The sequence below is a fragment of the Notamacropus eugenii genome, chromosome 3 (assembly GCF_028372415.1).
Source record: "Notamacropus eugenii isolate mMacEug1 chromosome 3, mMacEug1.pri_v2, whole genome shotgun sequence".
Lineage (NCBI taxonomy): Eukaryota > Metazoa > Chordata > Mammalia > Diprotodontia > Macropodidae > Notamacropus > Notamacropus eugenii.
Window position 1 is genome coordinate 368,464,443 of NC_092874.1, and position 27,388 is coordinate 368,491,830.

The 27,388-nt window shown below is 37.1% G+C and overlaps 1 protein-coding gene and 1 long non-coding RNA gene across 2 annotated transcripts in view; one reads left to right on the top strand and one right to left on the bottom strand.

The window, feature by feature from the left end:
- The first annotated feature begins 72 nt into the window (after positions 1–72).
- WDR36 (WD repeat domain 36) overlaps positions 73–27,388 on the top strand; it is a 58,349-nt gene continuing 31,033 nt past the window's right edge. Inside the window, exons 1-11 of the mRNA XM_072597382.1 lie at positions 73–413; positions 3,090–3,117; positions 6,421–6,521; positions 8,161–8,278; positions 11,094–11,226; positions 12,351–12,405; positions 13,440–13,572; positions 13,900–14,075; positions 19,099–19,219; positions 19,654–19,719; positions 22,564–22,650. Of these exons, the coding sequence (XP_072453483.1) occupies positions 237–413; positions 3,090–3,117; positions 6,421–6,521; positions 8,161–8,278; positions 11,094–11,226; positions 12,351–12,405; positions 13,440–13,572; positions 13,900–14,075; positions 19,099–19,219; positions 19,654–19,719; positions 22,564–22,650 (1,195 nt within the window). The 5' untranslated portion in view covers positions 73–236. The remainder of the gene's footprint in view (positions 414–3,089; positions 3,118–6,420; positions 6,522–8,160; positions 8,279–11,093; positions 11,227–12,350; positions 12,406–13,439; positions 13,573–13,899; positions 14,076–19,098; positions 19,220–19,653; positions 19,720–22,563; positions 22,651–27,388) is intronic.
- LOC140496962 (uncharacterized) overlaps positions 22,874–27,388 on the bottom strand; it is a 238,544-nt gene continuing 234,029 nt past the window's right edge. Inside the window, exons 9-10 of the long non-coding RNA XR_011964469.1 lie at positions 23,466–23,584; positions 22,874–23,025 (exon numbers count right to left, since the gene is read on the bottom strand). This is a non-coding gene — a long non-coding RNA (uncharacterized lncRNA). The remainder of the gene's footprint in view (positions 23,026–23,465; positions 23,585–27,388) is intronic.

The window sequence follows — 27,388 nt, forward strand, 5'->3', positions numbered from 1 at the left end:
GCTCCGGCGAAGGGCGCCCAGGGGTGATGCGGCAGGACGGAAGTCGGAGGCCCCGAGACGAAGCCGCGCCTTTTACTTCCCGGAAGTGAGCATGACGTCATTGCAGCAGCGCCGGAAAGTGGCGCTGAAGAGGCCGCCGTGTGCGTGCCTCTGCCGGGAGAAGCTGTCGGTGTGGGATCTGCAGAAATTCCGAAGCTCTTAGGCGGGAGCCGCAGCCGCGGGATTCTAAGGTCCAGATGTCCGAGCACGCGGAGGGCGGCGGCGGCGGGCGCAGCTCCGGCAGCGCGCTGTTCTGCGGCTTCCGCGCCCTCGGCCTCTTCAGCTCCCACATCCCCCACGTGGTTCGCTACCACGCTCGGCACCGCAGGTTCTACGTGACCACTTGCGTGGGGAAGAGTTTCCACACTTACAATGTAAGTACCCCCTTCTCTCCGCGCGGCCTCGCAGCTCCCCGGCCTTTGTGCTTCCGCTCGCACCCACCCGCGTCCGCGCGTGTGCAGGGGGCTCGCGATCGCCGTCCCAAGACCGGCTCCTGCCCCCTTCTGAGCCCCCGAAGACCCAGCTCAGCCTCGTCTTTCTCGGGCGGAATGAGCTCTGTGGATGGACTCCTTGGTCCCCGCAGCGTTTTACCGTATTTCGCAGTCATCCCTTCCCCTTCCACGCTCCTGCGTGCTGTCACTCTTTGGTTCCCGTGGCATTGCCCGCCCGTCCAGCTGCACTTGCCCTCGTCCTGCCGAATCATCCCCTCTTAGAATGCTCACTCCAGCTCCCCTCCAGGACCTCCTTTTGTTTGTCTATGTAGAGCTTTGACGTGCCACCGTGCGTTCCTACATTAACGTGACTGATGTGAACCAGCTCCTAAGCCCCAGCCTCTCTCCAGCTCTCCTGGCGTCACCACCAACTCAGCGTAGGGAGGGAGGAGCAAACTCCTTCTTGCTTGTTTGCAGCCTCGGGTTCCTGTGTGGCTTGTGTCCTTCAGCCTCGTGTGCTGCCAGGGGTCAGATTTACTTGTTCCTGCTGCAGTGTCTCTTCACTCAGAAACGCTGACCTAGTTCAGGCTGTCATCGCTTAGAGGTTATTGCAGTAGCTTCCTAATCGGTCTCCTTGACAACCAGCTCTCTCACTTTTCATTGTTACTCGTGCTCAGATATTCCATCTGTGAAATGGCTAGCTGGAGAACAGGAGCGTCATGGTCACTCCTCTGCTCAGAAACTCTCTGTGGCTCCCTGTTGCCTTTAGGCTAAAATGTAAACTCCTTATCCTGACTTTTGAGGTTCTCTCTGATGTGGCTTCAAAATATCTTTCCCATCCGATTTTCTTTCACATTACTTCCATTAGGTCAATGTTCCAGACCTCCCTAACTTAGTATGTATGATCCTTCATTCAGTACATTTATCCCATACTGACAATGTACTTTTTTCTCATATCTGCTTTTCAGAATCTGCTTTTTCTTTTAAGGTTTGATTCAGTGGAAAGCTCCAAGAAGCTTCCCGCGTGACCTTAGCGGATAGTATTTTCTCTTTCATCAAATTATCCTAAATCAGTTGGTCATACTGGCTCTCCTTTGCCTTTGTAACACTTTTACCATGTTATCTATGTAACATATTTATCTTTGCTTCAACCTTGCTTTCCTCCTCCCCCAAGAATTTAAAGTTGAGAGTAGGAACTTAAAAAGCAAATCCATGCATTTCCGTTGCCTAGTATAGTGCCTTTCATATAGTGAATGTAATAAGGGATGAGTCTTGAAATTAAAACAAAATGAGCAATTGCATTAATCTCCTTTGTGCAGTGTACTTTTAGGCTCTTGGGAAGATTCAAGGTTTAGATAAAATAGAATTCTCATGGCGCTTAAATAGAGGAATATATAAACATAGGTAAGTGTAATATTAATAACATGATAATATTAAATTACATGATGCAGGGATAGATTTAGAATTAGAGGAACTGGTGTCAAATTTCACCCTTTTCTATTTTATGATCTGTAGCAAGTCCCTTACTTGACTTCAGAGAGATCTGTCCAAGATTATATACAAATTTCAGTTTGGTGTTGTTTAAAATCCTTCATTACCTGGATTTTCCAGTCTTGTCACACATTGTTCCCTTTCCTGCACACTGCAATCCATCTAAACTGGCTTTCTTACTGTTCATTTTGCTTAAGCACTCTGTTTCCCTATTGGTGCCTTTTCATTGGCTCTCTCTCACACCTAGAAATGTATTCCTTTGCCTTTTAGAATCCCTATTTTCCTTAAAGACACATTGAGATGTGTCCACCATTGAGATGAGAATCCACATGAAGCCTTTCCTGATTTTCCCCAATTGCTAATACCTTTTTCACCAAAAAAAAAAACAAAACCAAAAAAAAAACCAAAATCCCGTCAACAACAAAACAAATCCCTAAAAGTTTTGCATTGATTCTCCACTCCTTCCCCTCAAATACCTTGAATTGATTTTGTTTCGATGTATAGATACCTGTTTTGTCTTTGTATTATGGAGTGCCTAGCATAATACCTGTTGCTTAATAGAGATGTCTTTTGATTGATGGAGAGCTGGAAAAACCAAGTGAAGCCCAAGGTCATCTTTGTGTGGTAGGAAGGGAGGGGTTGTGGGATGGGTGTGGTGTGTGTGTGTGTGTGTGTGTGTGTGTGTGTGTGTGTGTGTGTGTGATTCTTTTGTTTATGAAGATGAAAATAGCCAAGCTTGTTCCTCACCTTTAAGTCTAGGATCCTGGTTCCAAAAGAGATTTTATATTCTCATTTTGCTTCAGGCTGTTGAATGTCTTCAGTGGACAGTAGGCCACCTCAGTCCTCATGTAGTTTTTCATAGCTCAAGTCTATATTCCTAATCACAGTCATATTTTTCACAAATGTGCTCTTTGCCCCAAGGAAGAATAATGTAACTATACAAATTCATCACTACTAGAAAAATAAACTTTGAATCTTTGCCCTCCTGAAGTCTGTAGTTATTTTCATATGCAAAGGATGGCACATTATGTTAATTAGTTTTATCTTAATTTTTAAATATGATGTTATTATAGTTTTTTATTTGCCAAAACTTACTGAAAATTAAATGTCTTTTTTTTTTTTTTACAGGTCCAGAAGCTTAGTCTGGTGGCAGTAAGTAAGTATGCAATTCATTCTAGATTTGGTAACATTTTGTACTTTCTAGCGGGTACAAAATGTGTACTTTTGAATTACGTAATGAAATAGGAAATTTTGAAAATGAATGAATGATTGCTAGTAGAGTCTTCAGATCAACTGGCATGTTTTTAAGCAGCTGGAAAGGAGATAGGAGATGAGGCAGTATTGAAATTGGGACAGAATGGGAACAGTCTTCTGAAGAAGATGAGAAAGGATGAGATAAAGGCTGCAAAGAGAAGGGTTGGCTTTAATTGGGAGAAGGGCCTCTTATTCATCTGATAATGGAATGAAAGATAAAATAATGGAGGAAGATATATGTATGACCTGACATGAGAACAGGGGACAAAAGGGAGCTGTTGGCAAATGATCTCATTTTTTTTTTTGCTGAAATATGAGATAATGTCCTCGGCTGAGAGGGTTAGGCATGACAGTGATGAGAGTCTTGAGGAGGCAGGAAGGTTTGGAACTCTCATCAAGCTGTTAGCAAGATATTAAGAAAAACTGATAATTGCAATGCTTTGGGAACATGATTGACAGAGAAAAGGTTTCATTTTGTTATAATTTAAAACTGGCAGAGAGGACCAGAGCTTTCATTCCGATTCTCTTTTATTTTAGAGATGGGGTAGCTAAGGCCAGAGGTGTTAAATGACTTTCCCAGTCTCGTGAATAGTAGGTAGCTTGGCATATGAAATAACATCTGAGTTAAAAATTCTGCCTCTTACATTTACTGTGTACCCTTGGACAAGTCATTTAAACTCCTTTAGACTTATTTTCCCTATCTTTACATTGGAAATAATAGGATGTGCTTCACTGGTGTGTTGTGAAGATAAATGAATAAATAAATGTAAAGTGCTTTGCCAATCTCAAAGACTGTGATGGCTTCTGCCAGTGATGCTGTGTGGGTCCGTCCTTCGTTGCCAAAGAAGACCGTGCCATCAGAGAAATAATGACCTGACTTGCACCTGACTTTGTTTTGAGTGTCACTCCTCCTCCAGAGCCATCTGATATTCATCAGGATGACTGGAGATGACCCAGGATGAGGCAGTTGGGGTTAAGTGACTTGCCCAAGGTCACCCAGCTAGTGGGTGTCAAGTGTCTGAGATGAGATTTGAACTCAGGTCTTCCTGACTCCTGCACTGGTGTTCTACCCTCTGCACCACGTAACTGCCCCTAGCTAGTGATATAAGTAGTGAGGGGAAGGATGGGAATGTGACCCAGTTCCTTTTTTTGCTTGCATTCTCTCCAGAAGGAAAACTTTTAAAAACTCAGACAAGCAATGTATAAAGGAAATTGAAGACCAAGATGGGTGAGAAGATTAAATAAAAAAGTGTCTAAGGTTATCAGTAGTGACTGAGATCACCCTGAGTTATGATTTTCCAGAGTCTAAGATGTAAACTTCAAACTCAGACACACTTTAAAGGCACTGGATCATCCACTTTTCCATCTTCTCACCTGTCTTGAGATTTAGTTCGTTTTTTAAAAATTATTTAAATCTTTTCAAGTTTGAAAAGTTTTTCTGCTAGAAAAAAATGTAAGCAAGATAAGAATTGACTCCATCCAGCCCTTCTTACTAACATGTCCCAAATAATCTTAATTGTCTTGAGAGAGTTAGCAGGTTGGTAAATCAGTGGGATGCCATAAATAATAACGGTAGCAAACATTTGTATAATATTTTACAAAGTGCTTTGTATACGTCATCTCATTTGCTCATTTTAAACAACTCTTTGAGATAGGTACTACAAGTATTTTTATAAATCAGGGAAAGTGAGGCTAAGAGGGGTCACATTGCTAGTAAATATAAGGAAGTAGGATGTCAATTCAAGTCTTGTGACTTAAAGTTCAAGGCTCTTCCCCACTACACCAGACTGCCTCAAGCAGACATACAGTATCTGAAGTTCATCAAAATACTTGACAACCTTGTGAATAAGATGGTGAGCATATGGATTTTTTTATTATGTAGATATTTGAACAACTATAAACAAAGATTGTTAAAGGATTTATTATAGATCCAGAGCTGGGATTGCATACATGTAGTGTGAGATCTATAGTCACAAGTAAATAATCCTGTCTCTGTCTCTTATAACCAGTGGAGTGTCAGACAAGTTGCTTAACTTCTTTCATCCTCAGTTTTCTGCTACCAAATGGAGGTGGATTAGATGTTCTCTGAGGTTCCTTCTATCTATAAATCTGTGGTCCCATGATCTATTTCAGGAAAGTTAAATGATGGGCCCAGTATCATCCTGGTTGACAAAGCAGAGCTAGGTTTGAACCTGGATTCTGAGATTTATGAGTCAGAGCCCACTGTAATCTATGACAGAAGACCATATCACCTTACATGGGTTTAAGTACCTCAGTGCTAATTACTTCCAGATATATGTAATCTTTGGAGTACTACAGTGATCTGTTCTTAGATGAAGACCTGAGGGTCATACTTACTAGATTTTTAGATCACACAAAGCTTGGAGCAAAAACTATTATTACATATCAAAGACTCAAGTGTGCTCATCTGAATCAAAAAGGCAACTTAATAAAAATAAATCCTTTATTTTGGGTTTTAAAAATTCATTGCACAAATATAGCATGGAAAAATTTATATTAAAAAAGACAAACTGGAGTTTCAGTTGACAAGGAGTTTAGTGAGGAGGCATCTTGTTTTGGTGAATTGAATACTAGATTTAGAATGATGACAGGCCCTTTACGATTCTTGTGACCCTGGGAAAGTTACTCCTTTTATAAAACTTGAATTACATGATCTTTAGTATTCTTTTCAACTCAAATCCTAAAAATGTATGATATCTACTTTAAAAATGGATTATCTTATGTTTCATTAATAGAAATCTAGTTCAGGAGTACAGTAAGACACCCTGCTATACTGGCTGTTGGGCCTGCCTTAGAGTCATTATGACCTGAGTTAAAGTCCTGCCTTTCCTGTATACTGGCTGTGCTCTATGGGCAAGTCTCTTACTGTCCCAGTCAGTGCAGGAGAGTTGCTAATCTAAATTGGTAGGTTCCTCATTGGGAGCTCTCTATACAGATGAAATCATGGTTCAGAACAACACGAAAGTGTAGGTCATGAGGAGTAATAGGGTTACTTAATATATAGGGTTTTAGTTCTGCTGTAACTCAGGATCCTGAAAGCTGACGTCTTAGCCACCCAGGGAGCACTGACTGTAGGTGTTTGTCCCCATTGCCAGGGAAGTGTGTTATACCTCAAGTTAGAATATTTTCTTATATTAAGACCTGGAAAAAAAAATGAACTCTTTTCTTGTTTTTTCCCTCCTAGGTAATTCTGTACCTCAGGATATCACTTCTTTGGCAGCTGATGGGAGGCTGGTCTTTGCTGCATATGGGAATGTTTTTTCTGCATTTTCCCGAAACAAAGAGGTTTGTATCACTTGTTCTGGAAATGTTACCCATTCTCGAAAAAGTTACCTGTCTTCCTCATTCTCAGGCAGATCCTATCCCAGACCAAAGTACTATGTTCTCACTTCACTAATTGTCTAGGATGGAAGAGAGTGCCTTTGCTGTATGGTGTGATATAATGAGAAAAGAGAAGTGGCAATGTTGATTACCCCGGCAGTGATATACTTCGGCCACTCTGTGGTCTGTGATTTTTGACAAGGTTCTCACTGTTACACTAGGCACTCCTTTAAAGTTAATTTTAAATCCAGCAGGAAGCCTTTCCCTCTACCCCTAATCCCCAATGCCTTGGATTCCATATAGCTTATAACTGCATTTTTTACGTAGTATACGTGTACATGTCATATGGTCCTACTAGTACATAATTTCCATAAACAGCTAAATCTTGACTAATGTTATAAGTCAACTATAAACAGGTGTTCAGTAAATTTTTGTGGACCTTTTCTGTCTTAATGAGTTTCTAGAGCCAAAATAAAATCAGTACCTGATTACTAACCAGGCTAATCTGATGATAAGGGTTTTTAACCTTTATTGTTTCTTGGACCCCTTTGGTAGTCTATGGACCTGTTCTCAGAATGAAATATATAGGATTACAAGACAAACTAATGATATTGAAATGTGGTTATCAAAATATTTAAAAAAAACCAAAAACCAAGTTCACAGACCTCAGTTTAAAAACCCCTGCGGTAAGATCATACCTGAAACCTTTTCAGCTTGATAAGACTTGTCCAGTGGTTTGCTCTTTGTTTCTGTCTTGATTCTTCTCCCTACCTTTTCTACTGAGTGTCGTTTGCTATATCATCATTCCTATAATGTCTTTCTCTTGTTGGTGTACCCCTAAGATTGCCCTAGGCTGTCGAGGACTGTATCAGCTTGCATGGGCTTTAAGTATCATCTCAGTATTGATTACTTCCAGATTTATGTAATCAGCCTTGGCCTTTCTTTTGAGCTGTGGTCCTTCATCACAAACTGCCTGTTGGACATTTTGAACTGGGTGTCCTGTAGGCATCTCAAACTCAGTGTATCTCGTTGTCTTTCCACCAGAAACCAACTTTTTGACACATTTTCCCCTCTCTATTGAGGGCACCACCATCCTTTCAGTATCTTAAGTTTACAACTTTGTTATCATTCTCAACTTCTCACAGGAACTCATCTCACATACCCAGTCTTGTTGTGTCTGCTTTCATGCCATCTATATCCTTCTCCTTCGGCTAACACAGCTGCCAGTCTGGTTCAGGCCCTCATCGCCCTTCATCTGTATTATTGCAAGAGCTTCGTAATTATTCATTGTGTATATATCTATAGATGTATATGTTGTCTGGTTTGGATTGTAAACTCATTGAAGGCGAAGACTGGTTCATTCTGGCTTTGTATCATTTAATTGATTGATATAGTCTTTGAAAATGGAAGATTATCTCTGTGGTACATGACATATGAAAATAGAATTTTAAGGCAGGGCCCTCCGTGCCTTTCATTTGTTATTACTATAAGAATTTAATTATATAAAAAGTTTAAATAGTGTATTTTTTATATTTTCTAACATTAGTAGCATTTTCAGAATTAGCATAACTAATGGAAATAATTTGAACTTTTAATGTTATAGGTAACACATACCTTCAAGGGTCATAATGCAGAAATTCACCTCTTACAGCCCTTTGGGGATCACGTCATCTCTATTGATACAGACAGTGTTCTCATTATTTGGCATATATATTCAGAAGGTAAGAATGAACATTATGTAACTTATTTAGCTTGGGATGGGGTAAATAAATCTTTAGGTGGATAATCTTTTTTTTGGAGGGCTATCAGTATTAGCAGTAAATACTTTTTTACAGGAAAAGAATTATTCCATTTCCTTCCATTGATTAAATTTCCAAGCAGCAACCAGAAATCACAACTTTGATAGCTTTTCTGATTTTTTTGTATGTTACTTGTTTTATAGAAATATAACTTAAATATTGACATTTCCTGGGTTTAGTGAATTGTTACATTTTATGTTTAATTTGTGAGATAACTATCCCTACATCCCTATATAGTTCTTAAATAAAGGTCTTTTTTAGAAAGCTTACATAACTACAAATTTCTAATATAGGAGACTTTGGAAATAACCTCAGCATGTTATATATGCTATTGTGAAGTACATAGTCATCGTTTTTATGAGACAACGAAAATGTTCTACTGGGTCAGACTTATATCCATTTCCATTGATATCTTATCCTTGATACAAGGGACATTTGTGGAAGTAAACAGTCAAGTCAACCTCAGAAAGTTGAGGTCCAGAATATCCCTAACTTCCCTTAATGACTCATATAGGTCCATCATCCATAAAACTTATTTGAATACTCTGCAGACTTTTACATTTTCACATTGTTATCACCTCTTGGAGTAACACATTACTGAAAGTTTGCTACACACTGTATAATTTTTCTTAAAATAACCTTTTTAAAGGTTAAGGCAACTATTCTATTTCACTTGGCAATCTCATCAACTCCAATTGATTCAGTATCATCTCTGAAAATGATTCTCAGATCTCTTTGTCAAGCCCTAACCTCTTGCCTAACCTTTTTGCATCTCCAAATACCTTTGGAACATTACAAACTGGTTGGTCCATAGATATCCAAAACTCAGCATGCCCCAAAATGAATTAATTATTTATCCTTTCCAACCTCTTCCCACACAAACACATCCCCACTTCTCATGTCATTATTACTGTCAAGGTCCCTACCATCTTCCCAGACACCCAGGCTCACAACCTAGGTATCAGCCTCAACTTCCTTTTTCTCACTCTCCGCATCCAGTAGCTGACTGTTAAGACCCGTTGATTCTGCCTTTTGTAGCCTCTTAGAAATTCCCTCTTTTCTCCTCTGACATTGTCACCACCCTGGTACAGACCCTTATCATCTCACACCTGGACTATTGGAATAGCCTTCTGGTTGGTCTCCCAGCTTCAAGTCTCTCCCCATTCTAGGCCATCATCACCTCTGTCAAATTGATTTTACTAAAAGTACATGTCAGACAACCCTGGGAAGACTTAAAAAACCTAGGAAGACTTATATGAACTGATAGAAAGTGAAGTGAGTAGAACCAAGAGAACATTTTTACGTCATGTAAAGACAGTATTGTTGCAGCAGTGTTGTAATCATAGTCAGCTGTGGAAAAACCTTAACTGCTCTGATCAGCACAGTGATTGTGACAGTCCAAGGAACACATGATAAAAAGTGCTGTCCACCTTCAGAGAGAGAACGGATGAGCCCCACATGCAAGTTAAAATATATATTTTGTATAACTTCACATGTATAATGGATATTAATATTGCTTGCCTTCTTAGTGTGTAGGAGAGGGGCTGGAGGGAGGAAGAAAAGTTGGAACTCAAAATTTAGAAATAAATGTTAAAAAAAATTAGTTTTGAAGAAAACATAGATCTGCAAGTTACCCTTCCCCAGCCAATAAACTTACTTGGCATCTCCAGGATCAGATATAAAATCCTCTATTGGCATTTGAAGACCTTCCTAACCTGGCGTCTTACCTTTCCGTTCTTACACTTTACTCTTAGGTCTTCCAAGATCCAGTGACACTGCTATCTCCTGACTGTATTTTTTCCCCTGATTGATAAATTTTTATTGCTGTTTTTTGTTTTTTATATTACCACAGTTTTCCCCTTTTTCCTGAGATGAAATGGGAAAACCATCCCACATAATATAATTTTTTAAAGCAAAATAAAGATAAAATTAAAGAAAAAAATCTGCATGATTGATTAATACATTGAAAAAGTTTAAAAATTTGTGCAATGTGCAACACTTCTGGGCTTATTACTTTTGACTTTACATTTTTACTGATTGCCCTCCATACCTGAAATTCTCTCCTTAATCTCTTATCTCCTGGCTTCCTTTTAGATCCCAGATAAAAATCACAGCTTCTCGATCCTTCTTAATGCTAGTGCCTTCCCCTGTGATTAGCTTTAATCTATCCTATCTGTACATGGTTATTTGCATGTTGTTTCTCCTACTGAACTAAGTTCCTTGAAAGCAGGGACTGGTGATTTTTTTCGTCATTCTTTGTATTCTTAGTTTATAAGCACAATAAACCCTTGACTTCCATTAATTTGTTATTATTTGGGGTACCTCAGCATCATGTTATGCTTGTAGAATTCGCTATGCAGATTCTCCAAAATCAGTTATAAAATAAGAATAAAGATGTAATTAGCAGTGAGATTAGGTTTGCTTCCATATTTCTTTATCTAGGGAAGTGTTTTCTTTTTCATAATCTCTTTTCTGTTTCCTATCTCTAAACCAGTTCTATATCAATGTTAAATTTTTTCTCCATTCCAATTGAGACTAATTTTTCCCAATAATCTTGGTATTCATTGTTTCCATTTTAACTATGTTTGTTTACCCCTTTATAGAACTCTTACAGGTTAGTTTGTAACAAATTTACTTTTAAAATTTACTTATTCTTAGTATTAGTTATATTGAAGAAATACTGAATCTTTGCTGAAATTATTTTGTTTTGTTCCTTAAACTATCGCCCTGTTTGCAGAAAAGTACCTGCAGTTGACTTTTGATAAGACTGTTTTTAAAATTTCTGCCATTTTGCATCCAAGTACCTACTTGAACAAAATTCTCCTCGGGAGTGAGCAAGGAAGCCTGCAGTTGTGGAATATTAAATCCAAGTAAGAATATTTCTAATTATTCCAAGCATCTCCCCACCTTTCAGCTTGTGTTCCACTCATTTAGCAACTAGTGCTCCTAACCAATAAATACAATAAGTTGTATTTATATAATAAAATCTAGACAGACCTGCCTTGGTAATTTTTGAGTGAAAAATATTTTGAAGTTCCTTTCTAAAGTCCATATGAGTGACTTCTTATGGTTCTACAGTCATATATGAAATACAGAGGTGGCTTTTATTTGTTCTGAGTAAACTTTGATAAATTGAGAAAGAAGAAAATAGAGAATGAACTTGAGAAATGTTAGATCAGAGCTTTCCTTGGTAATAATAACAAGATTTGTATTGCTGCAGCATTTTGAGGCATTTCTAAGAACACAATGATTTTTTAATTCATATCTTTCTTATAAGTTTATTGAAGGTTGATAAGAAAGAGAAGGAAAGCATCATCTCAAGGTTCCATGGTCATTCAAGAGACTTTGCTTCTCAAAGTCTTTCCTTTAAAGCCCTTCTTAATTCTGAGAAGATAACAATGATTGTAAATTAAATGTCTAATGCTTTAGCATAGCTAGCATGATAGTTTTAAGCTGAGTTGTATTAGCTAATGAATATAGTATGTTGAAAATTCATCTATAATCAGTTTTCATAATACTCTTATTTTGACATGACTACATGTAGCATGACTTCACTATTTTGAATGATCACAGAAGTGTGCAGGTATTTTTTATTTTATGACATTTTTTTTTGTGCCTATGGCTTATTCATGCCTAGTTCTAGAACAAGTACACAGTCTCCACTAAAATTATTTTTCCTTTGGGGAAATATAATCTGCTTTAATGATCTGTCTCATGTCGTTTCTATGACTATTTGGTAGCTAAAAGTGGAATGAGGCTTACATTATAGTCTAAAAAAAATTCTATATTTGGATACACAATTACAACAATTACTGCTTGTGACTTTGCCCAGCTTTTAAATTAAGTATTTATCCAATTCAGCAAATTTATTGAGTACTTACTGAGGTGCAAGGCACTGTACTACTTAACTTCTGATTTTCTTAAGAGCATATTTCCACATTTTCTAAGCATTTGATATTTGATACTATTTTAAATGATTTTTTTTTCCATATAGCAAACTTCTGTATACATTTCCAGGATGGAATCTTGCAGTGACAGCTCTCCAACAGGTTAGTATTTATATATTGTTAAGAAAAAGTGTCAACTATGTGCTTTTCTGCATTTTGAAGAAGCACCTCTATGTTTAAGACAGTTTGATGTAGAATTTGTTATTTTGATGCCTATGACTGCTGGGATGAAAAAATAGCACATTGGAAATGTGGATTGTAAAATAATTTAAAATGAGAAGAAACAATTTTTCATGGGCAATTATGGATATGAAATGCTATATGTGCACTTGATACATTAATTTTGTTGAGCTATTTTTTTTCCACCTTTTAAAATATTTGTTACAAGTGATGGCTTGATGAATTAGGGGAGGGGAGAGGGATATATTTGGAAATAAATGCATTTCTAAAATAAAAGATAGAAATTAAATTCAGATTTTTTTTAAAGAAGCAATTTCTAGATCTATAAGCATTTGAGGGAAAAATTGAGACCGATTTTGGCATCCGTGAAACTTCGTTTTCCTGTGCCAACTTCTTGTAGCATCGTATAGTGCTGGGCTTGGGTTTGATTGTAACTAATTGCTGTGGACTTGTTTGAGAATATTACTAGAACAAAAGTAATGATGTTGAATGTTGATTTGTTTAGAATCATGTGGCCTAATCCATCATCCAGTTTAACCTTGCCCTGGAAAGAACTGTTTTCCTTTATTTTGATGAACTTGGAAAACATGATTTTTGGAATACCTCCTATAGAAATGAGATAAATTCTGTCTGGCCCAACTCTAGTAACTGACTTCTTTTGTACACATTTATATCCAAGCAGATACTGGACATATGCTTCTCTGTAGATCTGTTGTCTGTCATTGTGTACATATCTTTGCCTAGAGAGAAGCACATTATAGACAAACTCACTAATTTGTGAATTAGGCCAGAATCACCTTTAAGGTTCCCCTAATTTTGTGTTGTTTAAACATCCCTAGAAAAAGATAATTATGAGACCTGGCATTGGGGGGATAACTAGATGATACTGTTAAAGATAGTTATTTGTATTAAAACACAATCAACTTTTTTTTGGGGGGGGATTATTTCATTTTTAGGCCCCTGCAGTGGATGTCATTGCAGTTGGACTTGTTTCTGGTCAGATTATTATCCACAACATTAAATTTGATGAAACGCTGATGAAGTTTCGCCATGATTGGGGTCCCATCACGTCAATTTCTTTCCGTACAGGTATATTTTATCCTTTATAAAAAGAAGTTCTTATACAAATTTGATAGTAATGTGGTTATTGGTCAATAGGAAATTTTCTAAATGGTGTTTTTTTATATATGTGGATCCTATACTGCAGTAGAAGTTCACAAAAGAGTAGGGACTATCATATATAAGGATATCCTCAGTTTTTCAGTTTTATCATCTCTGTCAAATATCCACTTGCAGTTTATTTCTGCTAAAAATTGAATTTTTTTGAGGAGGTGGATGTTTTGTATATTTTAATTATCTTTAAGGAATTTATAATTAGATATAAAATACTTAATTGTGTTTTGTTTTTAAATGTAGATGGACATCCAGTAATGGCATCTGGTAGCCCACTTGGTCATATCAGCCTCTGGGACCTGGAAGAGAGAAAACTAATCAATCAAATGAGAAGTGCCCATTCCACAGCAATTGCTGGTCTGACATTTCTCCATGGAGAGCCACTTCTTGTTACAAATGGTGCTGATAATGCCCTGAGGGTAGGACTTCTTTTTGTGACATACTTATAACTGATCAACCCAGCCTATTCTTTCTTCACTATGTTGTCTTTGACTTAAGAGAAAGATTGCAGTGAAATTATAATGTTAGGAGCCATATGGCAGTACAGTAAATCCAGGAATAACATAGGAAACACTGCTGTTGACCATAGAGATAGACCATAGGCACATTGGATAATTGGCAAAAAGGATTAAAAAAAATTTGGATAGGCAGGAACATTGGGTCAATTCTAAGATTAAATTGAACAATAATGAATGTAAAGTGTTATATTTGGGATAAAATTTTTTTGACAAATAGAAGGTCTGATTGGAAAGCAATATATCTGAAAAAGATCTAGGCATGTTAGTATACTGCACGATCAGTGTGTGTCCACAACAGTATGATATAGCAGCCAGGAATGCCAATGTAGTCTTAGTCTTCATTAAGAGAAGCATAGATTCTGTGACTAGAGAAACAGCATAAAGAGCCCTGGAATTGGAACTGGAGGACCTGAGTCTGAATCCTGGCTGTGCCATTTAATACCTTTCTGACCTTCGGCAAGTTACTTAATCTTCCTTATGTCTAATATTGAAGATGACGTAGAAAATTTCTAAGGTCCCTTCTAGCTCTTAAGTTATAGACTGTATTACTATAATCTTATAGATTGTAAACTTCAAAAGTGTGAAAAGGAGGAGTTCTGTCTTAGATAGGAATTATCTGAAAAAGATTTAGGGGATATTAATGAACTGTGAGCTCAAAACGAGGCAACAGTGATGGCAGCTAAGAAAGCTAATTTAAGCATACGCTGCATTCCTACTGTATTCTGATCAGAACCTATGTGCATTATTGTGTACAATTCTGGGTAGTAAACTTTTATTTTTGAAGTTTAATTTTGTTTACTTTTTTGTTACATTTTAAGTTCCAAATTGTCTTCCTCTATCCCTCCCTATCCCACAATAGAAAAGGACAGCATTTGACACAAGGATGTGTGTGTGTGTGTGTGTGTGTGTGTGTGTGTGTGTGTGTGTGTGTGTGTACACACAACTGTGCATACTTCTGTTTATCCATTCTTTGGATAAGGTCCAAAGGTGGATAACGTCTTCCTTCATATGTCCTTTTGGTTGTTGTGAATATTTTATTATTATTATTTTATAATAACTTAGTCATTTAGTTATTCTTCAAACAGTATTGCTGTTTCCTTATTCAGTATTCTCTTAGTGCTACTCAGTTATTTCCTGCAAATCTTTCCATGTTTTTCTAAAATTAACTTGCTGATCATTTCTTATAGTATAGTAGTATTCCATCACAATCATATATCACAACTTACTTAGCCATTCCCTGATTGATAGTCATCTCCTCAGTTTCCAGTTATTGCCCCCACAAAGAGAACTACTACTAATATTTTAGAACACATAGGAAAAACTGACGTAACAGTGATACTGCTGGGTCATAGGGTATATGCAGTTTTATAATTCTTTGGGCATAATTCAAATTGTTCTCTAAAATGGTTGGATCAGTTCACAGTTCCACCAGTAGTGTGTTAGAGTCCCAGTTTGTCTGCATCCCCTGGAATGTGAGCCAGTCTGATAGGTGTGAAATATCTCAAACTTGTTTTAATTTGCATTTCTCTAATCAATAATGATTTAGAGCATTTTTTCGTATCAGTATACATACGTACACGTGTGTGTGTGTGTGTGTGTGTGTGTGTGTGTGTGTATTTTTGATTTCTTCATGTAATGCCTTTTCATATCATTTGATGATTCATCAACCGGGGAATGACTCATATTCTTATAAATCTGACAGAGTTCTCTATGTATTTAAAACAGAAAATCTTTATATGAGAAACTGTCTATAATTTTTTTCCCCCAATTTTCTGCTTTCTAATCTTGACTACATTAGTTTTATTTGTACAGACCTTTTAAGTTTAACGTAATCAAAATTATCCCATTTACATCTCACAATGCTCTTCTTCTTGTATCCATAACTCATAGGAAATGTGTTCCATGTTCTTCTAATTTACTTATGATATCTCCCTTTGTATCTAGGTCATGTATCCATTTTGACCTAATCTTGGTAAATGGTGTAAGATTTTGGTCTACACCTAGTTTCTGCCAGCCAGCTTTCCAATTTTCCCAATAATTTTTACCATATAGTGAATTTTTATCCCCAAAGCTTAAAGCTTTACATTTGTCAAACACAAGGTTACTGTAGTCATTTACTGCAGGATATTGTTTTGTCTACTCCGTTTCACTGCTCCACCAGATAGTTTTGATAATTACTGCCTTATAATACAGTTTAAGATCTGGTACTGCTTGACTGCCTTCCTTTACATTTTTTTCATTAATTCCTTTGATATTCTTGACCTTTTGTTCTTCCATATGAATTTTAATATTTTTCTAGCTATTTGTCATAGCATTGAATAAGTAGATTAATTTAGGTAGAATTTTCATTTTTGTTATATTGGCTTGGTTCACCCATGAACAACTAATATTTCTCCAATTATTAAATCTGACCTTATTTGTATAAAAGGCATTTTATAATTCTTTTTGTGTAGTTCCTGGTTTTTTCTCAGGTATTTTATGCTGTCTGTGGTTATTTTAAATGGGGAATCTCTTACTATCCCTTCCTATAAGATTTTTCTGGTACTATATAGGTGACATATGATTTATTTTATATCTTGCTGCTTTGCTAAAATTATTGTTTCAACTAGCCTTTTTGTTGATACCAAATTTTTTAAAGGACCTTGGTAAGCTAGGAGCTGCTTCTTAATCACTGCCTTGTCGTGACAGGGTGAGGATTGCATAGCTCTGAAACTGAGCTATTCCATGCTATCCAAGACAGACAGGTCATAGTGGAGAGTTTTGACAAAAGATGGAGGAGGAAATGACAAACCACTTAAGTATCTTTGCCAAAAAAACCTCATGGACCTTATTAAAATGATAAAAGGTACAATACTAGAAGATGAGCCCCTCAGATCAGAAAGTGTCCAGCATGCTACTAGGGAAGTTCTTGTTCAGTCATTTCAGTTGTGTCTGACTTTTCATGATCCTATTTTGGGATTTTCTTAGCAAAGATACTGAAATTGTTTGCCATGTCTTTCTGCAGTTCATTTTACAGATGAGGAACTGAAGCAAACAGGGTTAAGTGACACAGCTGGTATCCAAGGTCACATTTGAACGAATGAGGATGAGTTTTCCTGATTCCAGTCGTACTGCTCTATTCACTGTACCACCTAGTGTCTCCTACTGGGAAAGAGCAGGGGACAACTACAGGTAGCTCCAGTACTAATGAAATGGCTGGACCAAATCTGAAAGGAAGCTCAGCTGTGGATCTGTCTGGTAATGATAGGAAAGTCACATACTATAAAGATCAGTAATGCATAGGAACCTGGAATGTAAGAGTTGTGATCAAGGCAATGTTTCATGCGAAATTGGGCATGATAAAAAACAACAATGGTATGGACTTTGCAGAAGAAATGAAGAAGAGGTGGCAGAAATATGCAGAACTATACAAGGAAGATCTTAGCTGGTACCGTGATGGTGTGGCTACTGACCTAGAGCCAGACATCCTGGAGAGTGAAATCAAGTGGGCCTTAGGAAGCATTGCTAACAACAAGGCTAGGGAAGGTGATGGAATTCCAGCTGAACTATTCAGAATCCTGAAAGATGATACAGAGTGCTCAGTATACTAGCAAATTTGGAACAGTGGCCACTGGATTTGAAAGATTGGTTTACATCCTACTCCTGAAGAAGGACAGTGGCAAAGAATGATCAAATTGCCAGTTGCACTCATTTCATATGCCAGCAAAGTTATGTTTAAGATTCTGCAAACTAGACATTAGCATTATGTAAACTGAGTCTTCTCAGAAGAGCAGGCTGGTTTTTAAGGAGACAGCAATTAGTGATCAAATTGACAACATTCCCTGGATTATGGAGAAAGCAAGAGATTCTAAAAAAACATCTACTTCTGCTTCATTGACTGCATTAAAGCTTTTGACTGTGTGGATCACAACAATTGTGGCAAATCCTTAAAGAGATGGCAGTACCAGATCATCTTACTTATCTCCTAAGGAATCTGTCTGTACGTGGGTCAAGGAGCAACTGGCTTGAAGCTTAACATCACAAAAACTAAGATCTCAGTAACTGGTCCCATCACTTCCTGATAAGTAAGAGTTGAAGAAATGAAAGCAGTGTCAGATCTTATATTCTAGGGCAGAATCAATGCTTTCAAATTGTGGTCCTGGAGAAGACTTGTGAGAATTTCTTGGACAGCAAGCAAATCAAGTCAGTCAGTACTTAAAGAAATTAATTCAGGCTATTCACTGGAAAGTCAGATAATGAAGCAAAGCTTAAATACTTTCGCCATATAATGAGAAGATGGGGCTCATTGGAAAAGACACTAATGTTGGGAAAGATTGAAGAGGGCAGCAGAGGATGAGATGAATAGAGAGTGTCATGCAAGCAACTAAAATGAGCTTGGACAGACTTTGAGAGATCATGGAGGCTAGAAGGACCTGGCAAGCTGTGGTGCGTGGGCTCATAAAGAGTCAGACATCACTGAGCAACAGCAAAGTAGAGAGCATCCAGAGGACGGTAACCAGACTGTTTTAAGTCTTTGCCGTATGAGGTTAATTTAAAGATTGAAGATGTTTGTCCTGGAGAAGAGGACCTGGGAACATGATTGCTATCTTCAAGTATTTGAAGGTCTGGCATGCCAAAGGTACACTTGTTCTATTTTACTCAAAAACAGCAACAGGAGCAATGGATGGAAGTTGCAAAGAGGAAAATAATAGGCTTTATGAATGGAAATTCTAGCAATTAGAGCTTTCTCAAGGTGGAAATACAAAGGTTAGATTACTGCTTTTCAGTCATATTTTAGAGGCAATTGGATTGGACATAGAGAGCCCTTTTATCTCTAGAAATTCTGTGACACCAATTTCTAGCAGGCATATTGCAGTGTCAGCTTGTGGTAACCAGTCATTCAGAACCTAATATTGTTGATGCCTTGCTTTTTTTTTTATTACAGATTTGGATATTTGATGGTACTGCAGGTGAAGGTCGGCTTTTGAAATTCAGAATGGGTCATAGTGCTCCTTTAACGAAAATTAGATACTATGGACAAAATGGACAGCAAATTCTTAGTGCAAGTAAGAGTATTTTATATGACTTCAATTCTTCATTCAATTCAGTACTTCAGTAAATATTTAATGAATATTTACCCTGTGTTCTGTATTTTGTTGATTTTAAGACTTAGACTTCTTTTTGGCTACCTTAATGATAATTTTAATAATTTTCCCTACCTCTCCCATATCATTAGTCTATGAAGATTCAGTCATTAATTTCAACTTCAAGAAATGTGGGCTTTGAACATTAGATTCAGATTGCTCTGGAAATTCTTAATTTTCCCTTGTCCATTAACATCCTCTTATGATGTAGTTTAATGCTTTTATGATATATTTATAAGGCTGCTTTCTTCTAAAATGGCACACATTTGGGGGTTGAGGTTTTTTTGTATCTGACTTGGTTAGTCTGTAATTCAAGTTGCTGTCATTTGTAGCTTGACTGTTTTATGTTCTGTTAGGTCATGATGGTACTTTGCAGTCATTTTCCACAATTCATGAAAAATACAACAAGAATTTGGGACAGGGTAAGTTAATAACAAAGTGAAATGAAAGTTGGTCCTGAATCTAAAGTGTCATTTTGCTGTCTTTCTGAGGCATTCATTCTCTTGGAACCCTGGAAAGGATAACTTATCCCCTGTTGTTATCAGTCAGTAAACATTATTAAATGCACCTAATACAGGCTATATGTACCTGAGGATATAAAAAGAATCAAAAGACAGTCCTTGTTCTCAGTGAGTTCACAGTCTAATGGGTAGTCAACAAAAACAAATATGTACAAACAAACTATACACAGGATAAATAGGAAATAATTTAAAAAGGGAAGGCACATAATGAAATGCCATTACTCCTCACTCCTCCATTCCATTTCCACCAAAAGGTTTGCCTCCTCTGATGAAAATCTTATTTGATCATTTCATCCCTTCTAACATTTTAGCTGCCCTTTTTCTGCCCTTTTTAGCTAACCTCATTGAAAAGACCTATTGTCTACAATAGGTACTTCCACTTTCTCCCTTCTCACTTCCTTCTTGATCTCTTACAATCCGACGTCCAACCTTATTATTCCACTGAAACCGTTCTCTCCAAAGTTACTAGTGATCTCTTAGTTGCCAGTTCCAATAACCTTTTCTTAATTCTCATTCTCTTTGACCTCTCTATATGTAACCTTTGTCACTCACTGTTCATTCTCTCTTTTCTTGGATACTCAATTCTCTTTAGGTTTTCAGGACACCACTCTCTCCTGGTTTCTCTCCTACTTATAGGACTTTTCTTCTCTGTCTCTTTTGCTGGATCCTCCAGTTCATGCCCTGTAACCATAGATTTTCCCTCAGGATTCTGTCCTGGATCCTTTTCTCTTCTCCCTCTGTAATAGTTCACTTAATATTCTTATGAACTGTCATGGATTTAATTACTATCTTTATTCTGGTGATTCTCAAATCTACCTCTCATGCTCCAGTCTCTCCAATCTTACATCTCTAACTGCCTTTGAGACATCTCAGACCAACTGGCCCGTAGACGTCTTAAATCCACCATGTCCAAAACAGAGTTTATTATCTTTCCTCCAAAATCCTCCTCCCTACTACCTTCTCCATTGCTGTAGAGAGCAACACTATCTTGCCAGTCCCTCAGGCTCACAACCTAGGAGTTACCCTTGATTCCTCACTGGACACAAAACCCCCCCACCCCCATCCAATCTGTTGCCAAGGCCTTTTGATTTCACCTTTTCAGCATCTCTTGTATATACCCCTTTCTCTGCTCTGACACTGCCACCACTAGGGTGCAGGCATTCATCACCTCACACCGCAATTACACAATAGCCTGCTGTTGGGTCTGCCTGCCTCAAGTCTGTCCCCGCTCCAGTCTATTCTCCATTCAGCCACTAAAGTGATTTTCCTAAAATGCAGATGTAATCACGTTGACCCCCTACTCAGTAAACTATATTGGCTTCTTATTGCCTTTAGGAGCAAATACAAAATGCTCTATTTGTCATTCAAATTCCTTCATAACTTAGCCTTCTCCTATCTTTCTAGTCTTCTTACACCTTATTCCCTACTATATACCCTTCAGTCAAGTAGCACTGGCTTTTTGGCTGTTCCACAAACAAGGTGCTCCATCTTTCAGCTCTGGGCATTTTCTCTGGTTGTCCCCTGTGCCTGGAATGCTCTTCTTTCTCTGCCTTAACTATTGAACCCCTGTAGCTTCCTTTAAGTCTCAATTAAAAATTCCACTTTCTATATGAAGTCATCCTTAAGCCCTCTGAGTTCCAGTGATTTCCCTCTTTTAATTATTTTCTGCATATCCTGTGTATAGGTAGTTTTATATGCATGTTGTCTCCCATAATAAATTGCAGTCTCCTTGAGGGCAGGGACTATGTTTTGCCTTTTTAAAAAAATTTTTTTAATCCCTAATGCTTAGCATAGTGCCAGGCACATAATAGGCATTTAATAAAAGTTGACCAATTGAAGTAAAAGATGGCATTTTAGTTGGGACTTAGTTGGACTGTTGTTTAAGAAGCCAAGGAGATCAGTGGTTGGAGTGAAAAAAGGGAAAGACTTCCAGGTTTGGGATGGCCAAAGAGAGTGCCTGAAGCAAGAAGAGGTGAAGTTATCTCATCTATAGACTAGCCAGGAGGCCAGTGTCAGTGGATTGAAGAGCATGTGTTAGGGAGTAAAGTGTAAGAAAATTGGAAGGTTAGGAGGGAGCTAGGTTGTGAAGGGCTCTGAATGATAAACATAGGATTTTTTTCTACTTGATCCTGGTGGTGATAGGGAACCACTGGAGTTTGAGGAGAGGGGTGACATGATTGAACCTATACTGTAATTTCACAGGCTTTGTCTCCTATTCCTTAATGAAATTGATAACTTCTGATACTATAGGGGATTTGGTTTAGTAGAGAAGGGGTCCCTGCTCCTAAGATTAGGGTCATAGAATCTCATTGTTAGACCTTATAAATCATCTGGGTCAACCCTGTCATTTTACAAATTAGAAAACTTAAGAGAGAACAAGCAACTTGCTTGAGTTTGCACAGCTAGTTAGTTCAGAGCCTGAAGAAGAACCCACTGGCTCATATGTTAGTCCCATGCCCTTTCCATAATACCATTATAAGGAAAATGCTTTTTAAATCTTAAAGCATTGTGTAAAGGTGAGTCATCATTTCTGTAAGAATACATTAAAGTTGACATGAGCAGAAATACCAGTGTTGATAATTATCAATGTTGCTTCTCCACAATGTTCTTATTCCATATTGTCAAATAGAAAGTAAATTTACTGTATCATGTAAGACATATTGTTAAAAATTTGTGCAAATACATGCTTTTTATACAAGTTTATTAGTAAGATATTCATTGATTTTTTTCATTTTTGTTTTCCAGGAATGATAAATAAAAAGCAAGCCAAACGTAAAGGCCTTAAGAATTGTGAGTCAATGAGACTTCCACCCATAACATTATTTGTAGCAGGTAACTTTAATGTACTGTTTGAAAAATTTCAGCTTCTGTTTTCATTTATAGCATACTGATTTATTGATTTCCCACCCCCTCTCCTCTTTCCACAAATGACATTATTAAAAAGTGCTTAGTAGTGATCGCCCATAGTACTCAGAAGTAAGACACCTTTCAGATATAGTTTTGTTGAAGAAGCTTTAAAGAACTTAAATCCCTCCCTTTTTAAGTTGAGAAAAGTCATGTGACTTACCTGAGATCATATAGTTAGTGGCAGAGTTGAAAGCAGTAGGTAATTAGTTCCCTTGATTCTTTATCTAATGCTTTTTCCACTATGTTGTGCTACCTTCTCATTTATATTAGCCACAGAGATCACTCTTCTAGGATGAGGGCCTGGGAATTTAATGTTTCAGCATGAAAGCCTTCTTTAATTCTTAAAGTTACAGTTCCATTTCTTTGATCTTACTGACAAATTTTTTTTTACTTTATGTTTTAGAAAATCAGTATTTTCAATGAATTAATACATTTGCCTGACTGGGGAAAGAACAAATTTATATTTTTAAAATTGGTACTAATTTGTGCTATCACGATATTTCGCTCACTAAAGGAATGATTTGTGGTTTCATTGTGCTAGTGTCTTTGGAATTTATACTATAAAAAAATCATTTAATGTTGATTTCTGTACTATATAACATTAATATCGTACTTTTAGTTTTACAAAGCATTTGATGCACATCTCATTTGAACCTCATAATTACTCTCTGAGGAAAATATTACAGGTATTATCTCCATTTTACAGATAAGCAAAGGAAGGCTCAAAGAGTGATACTTACACAGCTTGTAAATATCTGAGCTAGTGTTTCAATATAGGTTTTCTTGAAATCAAATCCAGCTCCCAGGTTGCTGTGGCATGCTATTTCTCCCAAATATCCATGGGCCGGTTGAGGATAAACTGAAAACACATATTGAATGTAATTAGATGAGGATTTTCCTGAACTTTGAGATAGCAGAGAGGACTAAAAATTAGGAATTTTGGGAGGCATCCATATTAAAAGTCGATGATATTTTGAAGAATGCTTAGATTGTCTCATTACCTAATTGGATACTAGTTTGTGCCACTATGTTACAATGCAAGATCATTAATAGTGTACTGTTAGGTACTAGAACTGACACTTTGGTAGTGAAGAGATATACTGACAGATAACTAAATTCCAGTGTAAATGCATAAAAAAGTGTTATGCAAGGTCAAAAGAAGGAAGAGATCCCTTCCATCTAGGTGATTTAGGAAAGGCTTCATGAATGAGGTGGCATTTAAACTGGTCTTTGAGGATAAGAATTTCAGCAGGCAGAGATGGATAGAGAGAACATTGATTTCCACATTCAGGACCGGTCACATTAATGTCAGGACTGTGAAATTGTTGACTAGTAAATCAGAACTTAAATTCCAACCATTTACCAGTGTGTACTTAAAATTGAGTTGCTGAATTTTTTCAGCTTTTCTCCTTATTAACACGTTAGAGTGTTTTTCTTGTTTCATTTTACTATTTTGTATATACCCAAGGACTATATTTTTAAAAATTCTGAAAAGTCACTTATATATTTCCTTTAAATGTAATTATGTAAGTTATAAAATCCCTCTAAGTTATTACCAAAAAAACTGGATTCATCTTGCTTCTGACACTTAATAACCATGAAGTTGTGGGTGAATCACTTAATTTCTTTAAGCTTTAGTTTCTGTATCTATAAAATGAGTATGATAGTGCTTCTATTACCTTACCTCATAGGTTTGTTGTGAGGAAAAATGCTTTGTAAACTTAAAAGTACTATAGGGATGAATTATTGCCAATGAATGCAGTAATTTTATTGTTGGATAATTTAATATTTGGAGATACTTGACAATCTAGATATAGGAGAAGAGGAAGTGATTACAAGTTAATAGAGAAAAATTGGTGTTTGAGAGTGAGTAATGATATTCTACCAAAAAGGAAAGAAAAAAATCTGAAGAAGTTGCAGCTTGGTATGAATAGACTCAGATTGTTTGAATCCCAAAGAACCCTTAAAACTTGAAATTATAAACAAGCACATAGAGGAATAATTTCATTGAGCACTTAAATCTTTCTTTATGATAATATACTATACATAATAAAAATGATAGGGTAGTATTTGTAGTAAAAAATAATTTTCCTACTTAAATGAAATATGAAGGAATTTAATTTGGATAAATTTAATACAGTCAGAAAACCTATAAATGAATGAATGGAAACATTTATTAAAACCTTGCTATATGCTAATCACTGTATTAAGCTTTGGGGATACAAACAGAAAAGGCAAAACTTTCCCTTCTCTCAAGAATTTCATACATATTCCTTAAAGTCTCTTCCAACAAAACATCTTTCATGAATATGTTAAAATCATCCCAGGGTCTTTGAAATATTTGTTCCCCTGATCATTAGTGATGCCTCAAGCAGACGTGTGCTTAACAATGGTATTTTCCATTGTCGTGGAGAACACCCAGTGTTCAATTTGTCCATGTGGAAGAAAAATCTCATGTAAGTGGTAAAATGTCCTAGATGTTTGCAGAAGATATTGTACTGATTGCCTCAAGTCCTGGAATATTCCATGGCCTACTGAATGTGATCCGTAATCATCAAAATGACTTTTAATTATATACAGAGGAAAGATCAAGTAGATAAAAGAATACGTAAGTTCCAATTACTCAAAAATGAATGAAAAGGCATTTTTAAGCATTTATGTGTTAAGCAATAGAGGAAATAGACAAAGTAAGACAGTTCCTGCGCTCAAGTTACTCATACTCTAATTGAGAGAGATAACAAATAGAGGAGAATTCAGCTTCAGAGAACTGGAAAGTAAGGGTGTTATGACTGGGGTATGGCAAGTGCCTATGGGCCTGGAAGATGTGGCAACAGGACAGATGATAAGACATAGAGACTTTTAGAGTGGCAGTGGCGGAGCTGGTCATCAAATCTGATGGTCCTCTGTCTAACCACAAGGATTTGAGTTTATGACTCCCAGCTTATCCAAGCAATAAGAGCGTTTATATTGTTCAGATAAAACCAACCAAGCTTGGCAACAGATTGTATATGGAGGAAGTCAGAGAAAGAGGCAAGAGCTAAGGATGATTCTAAGGTTGCCAACTAGGGTGGTTGGAGGAGTTATTATAACTTATATAGAAACAGATTTCTCCCTCCATAAATTATTGAGTGTGTACTTGCATTTACATGTTCTGTTTCCCAGTAGAATGCAGGCTACTTGAGGGTAGGGATTGCCCTGTGTTTTCTGCACTCATCACATTAAATACTTTTAAGTAAAGATTTGATGAATATTAGATATGTATAGAGGCTTCGACTATGGAGAGTCATTGAACCCATAGTGATTGATAGGATCTGCAAGAGATTGTACACATAAATATATTCATGTATGTGTGTGTGTGTGTGTGTGTGTGTGTGTGTGTGTGTTATATATTTAGAGAGAGAGAGAGAGAAGAACCCATTGAACCCACAGCAATTAATAGGATCTGCAAGAGATTATACACATAAATATATTCATGTATGTGTATGTGTGTGTGTGTGTATGTGTATTATATATTTAGAGAGAGAGAGAGAAGAACCCATTGAACCCATAGCGATTAATAGGATCTGCAAGAGATTATACACATAAATATATTCATGTGTGTGTGTGTGTGTGTGTGTGTGTGTGTGTATGTATGTATAATATATGTTTAGAGAGAGAGGGGGGGGGGACCCACATGCTCAGTGGGTCGGAAAATGCATTTATTTCTATTTGCAAAGCATTGTGCTATGGAATTGGGAATACAAATAGAAAGATCTGTATTTTCCAGACCATGATATGCAGTTGAATAGACAATTCATAAAGTTGGTGAATGAGTTAGAAGTGAATAGGAAAGTATACTTAATTGTTTTTGGGAAAATTTGCTGTTTTTATAATCTCATGTCTCCCATAAACCAAGACTCATCTTTTTAATACCTTTGTTCTTTTGGTGAAGCTATGGCTGATGAATTGTAGAATACCTCAGGCTTTGAAGAATTCAGATTTGGGATCATCTAAAGGACAACGATCACTATAAATAGACCCTAGCAATCTAAAAGACGTTATCAGAGGTGTATGACTAGATAAGGGCATCACCCTCTGTTCTCTCATCCTTTATTCCAGTTTGATCAGAAGGTGGCCCTTTACCTTGCCTGAGATGACCCCTTCTACATGTACCCATAATCCTCTGCCATCTTTTCTGGCAGATTTTTCCCATATTTATTCTCTAATCTTTAATCTCTTATCTACTGGTTTTTCCTTACTGCTTACAAATGTGCTTAGGGTCACACCCTTCCTTCAGAAATTCTCACTTTACCTTATCACTCATCCAAGCAATCTTTTATATAGTTGCCCCTTTCTCAGTCACTTCTTACCAACCCTTCTTCTCTTCCTTTTCTCAACCTTTTGCACTCTGCCTTCTGACATCATCACTCAAAACTGTTCCCTTCAAAGTTACCATTAAACTTTTAATTGCTTAATCAGGTGGCCTATTCTCAGTTTTTCATTTTTCTTGACCACTCTGGAGCATTTTGCTCTGTTGATGATCCATTCCCCTAAATACTCTACTTCCTGGGATTTTGTAATACTACTCTCTTGGTTTTCCTCCTCCTGATCTGACCTGAAGTCCATGTCTCCCTGACCTTGATACCAATTGTCTTTCTATTTTATCATTCTGTCTTACATAGAA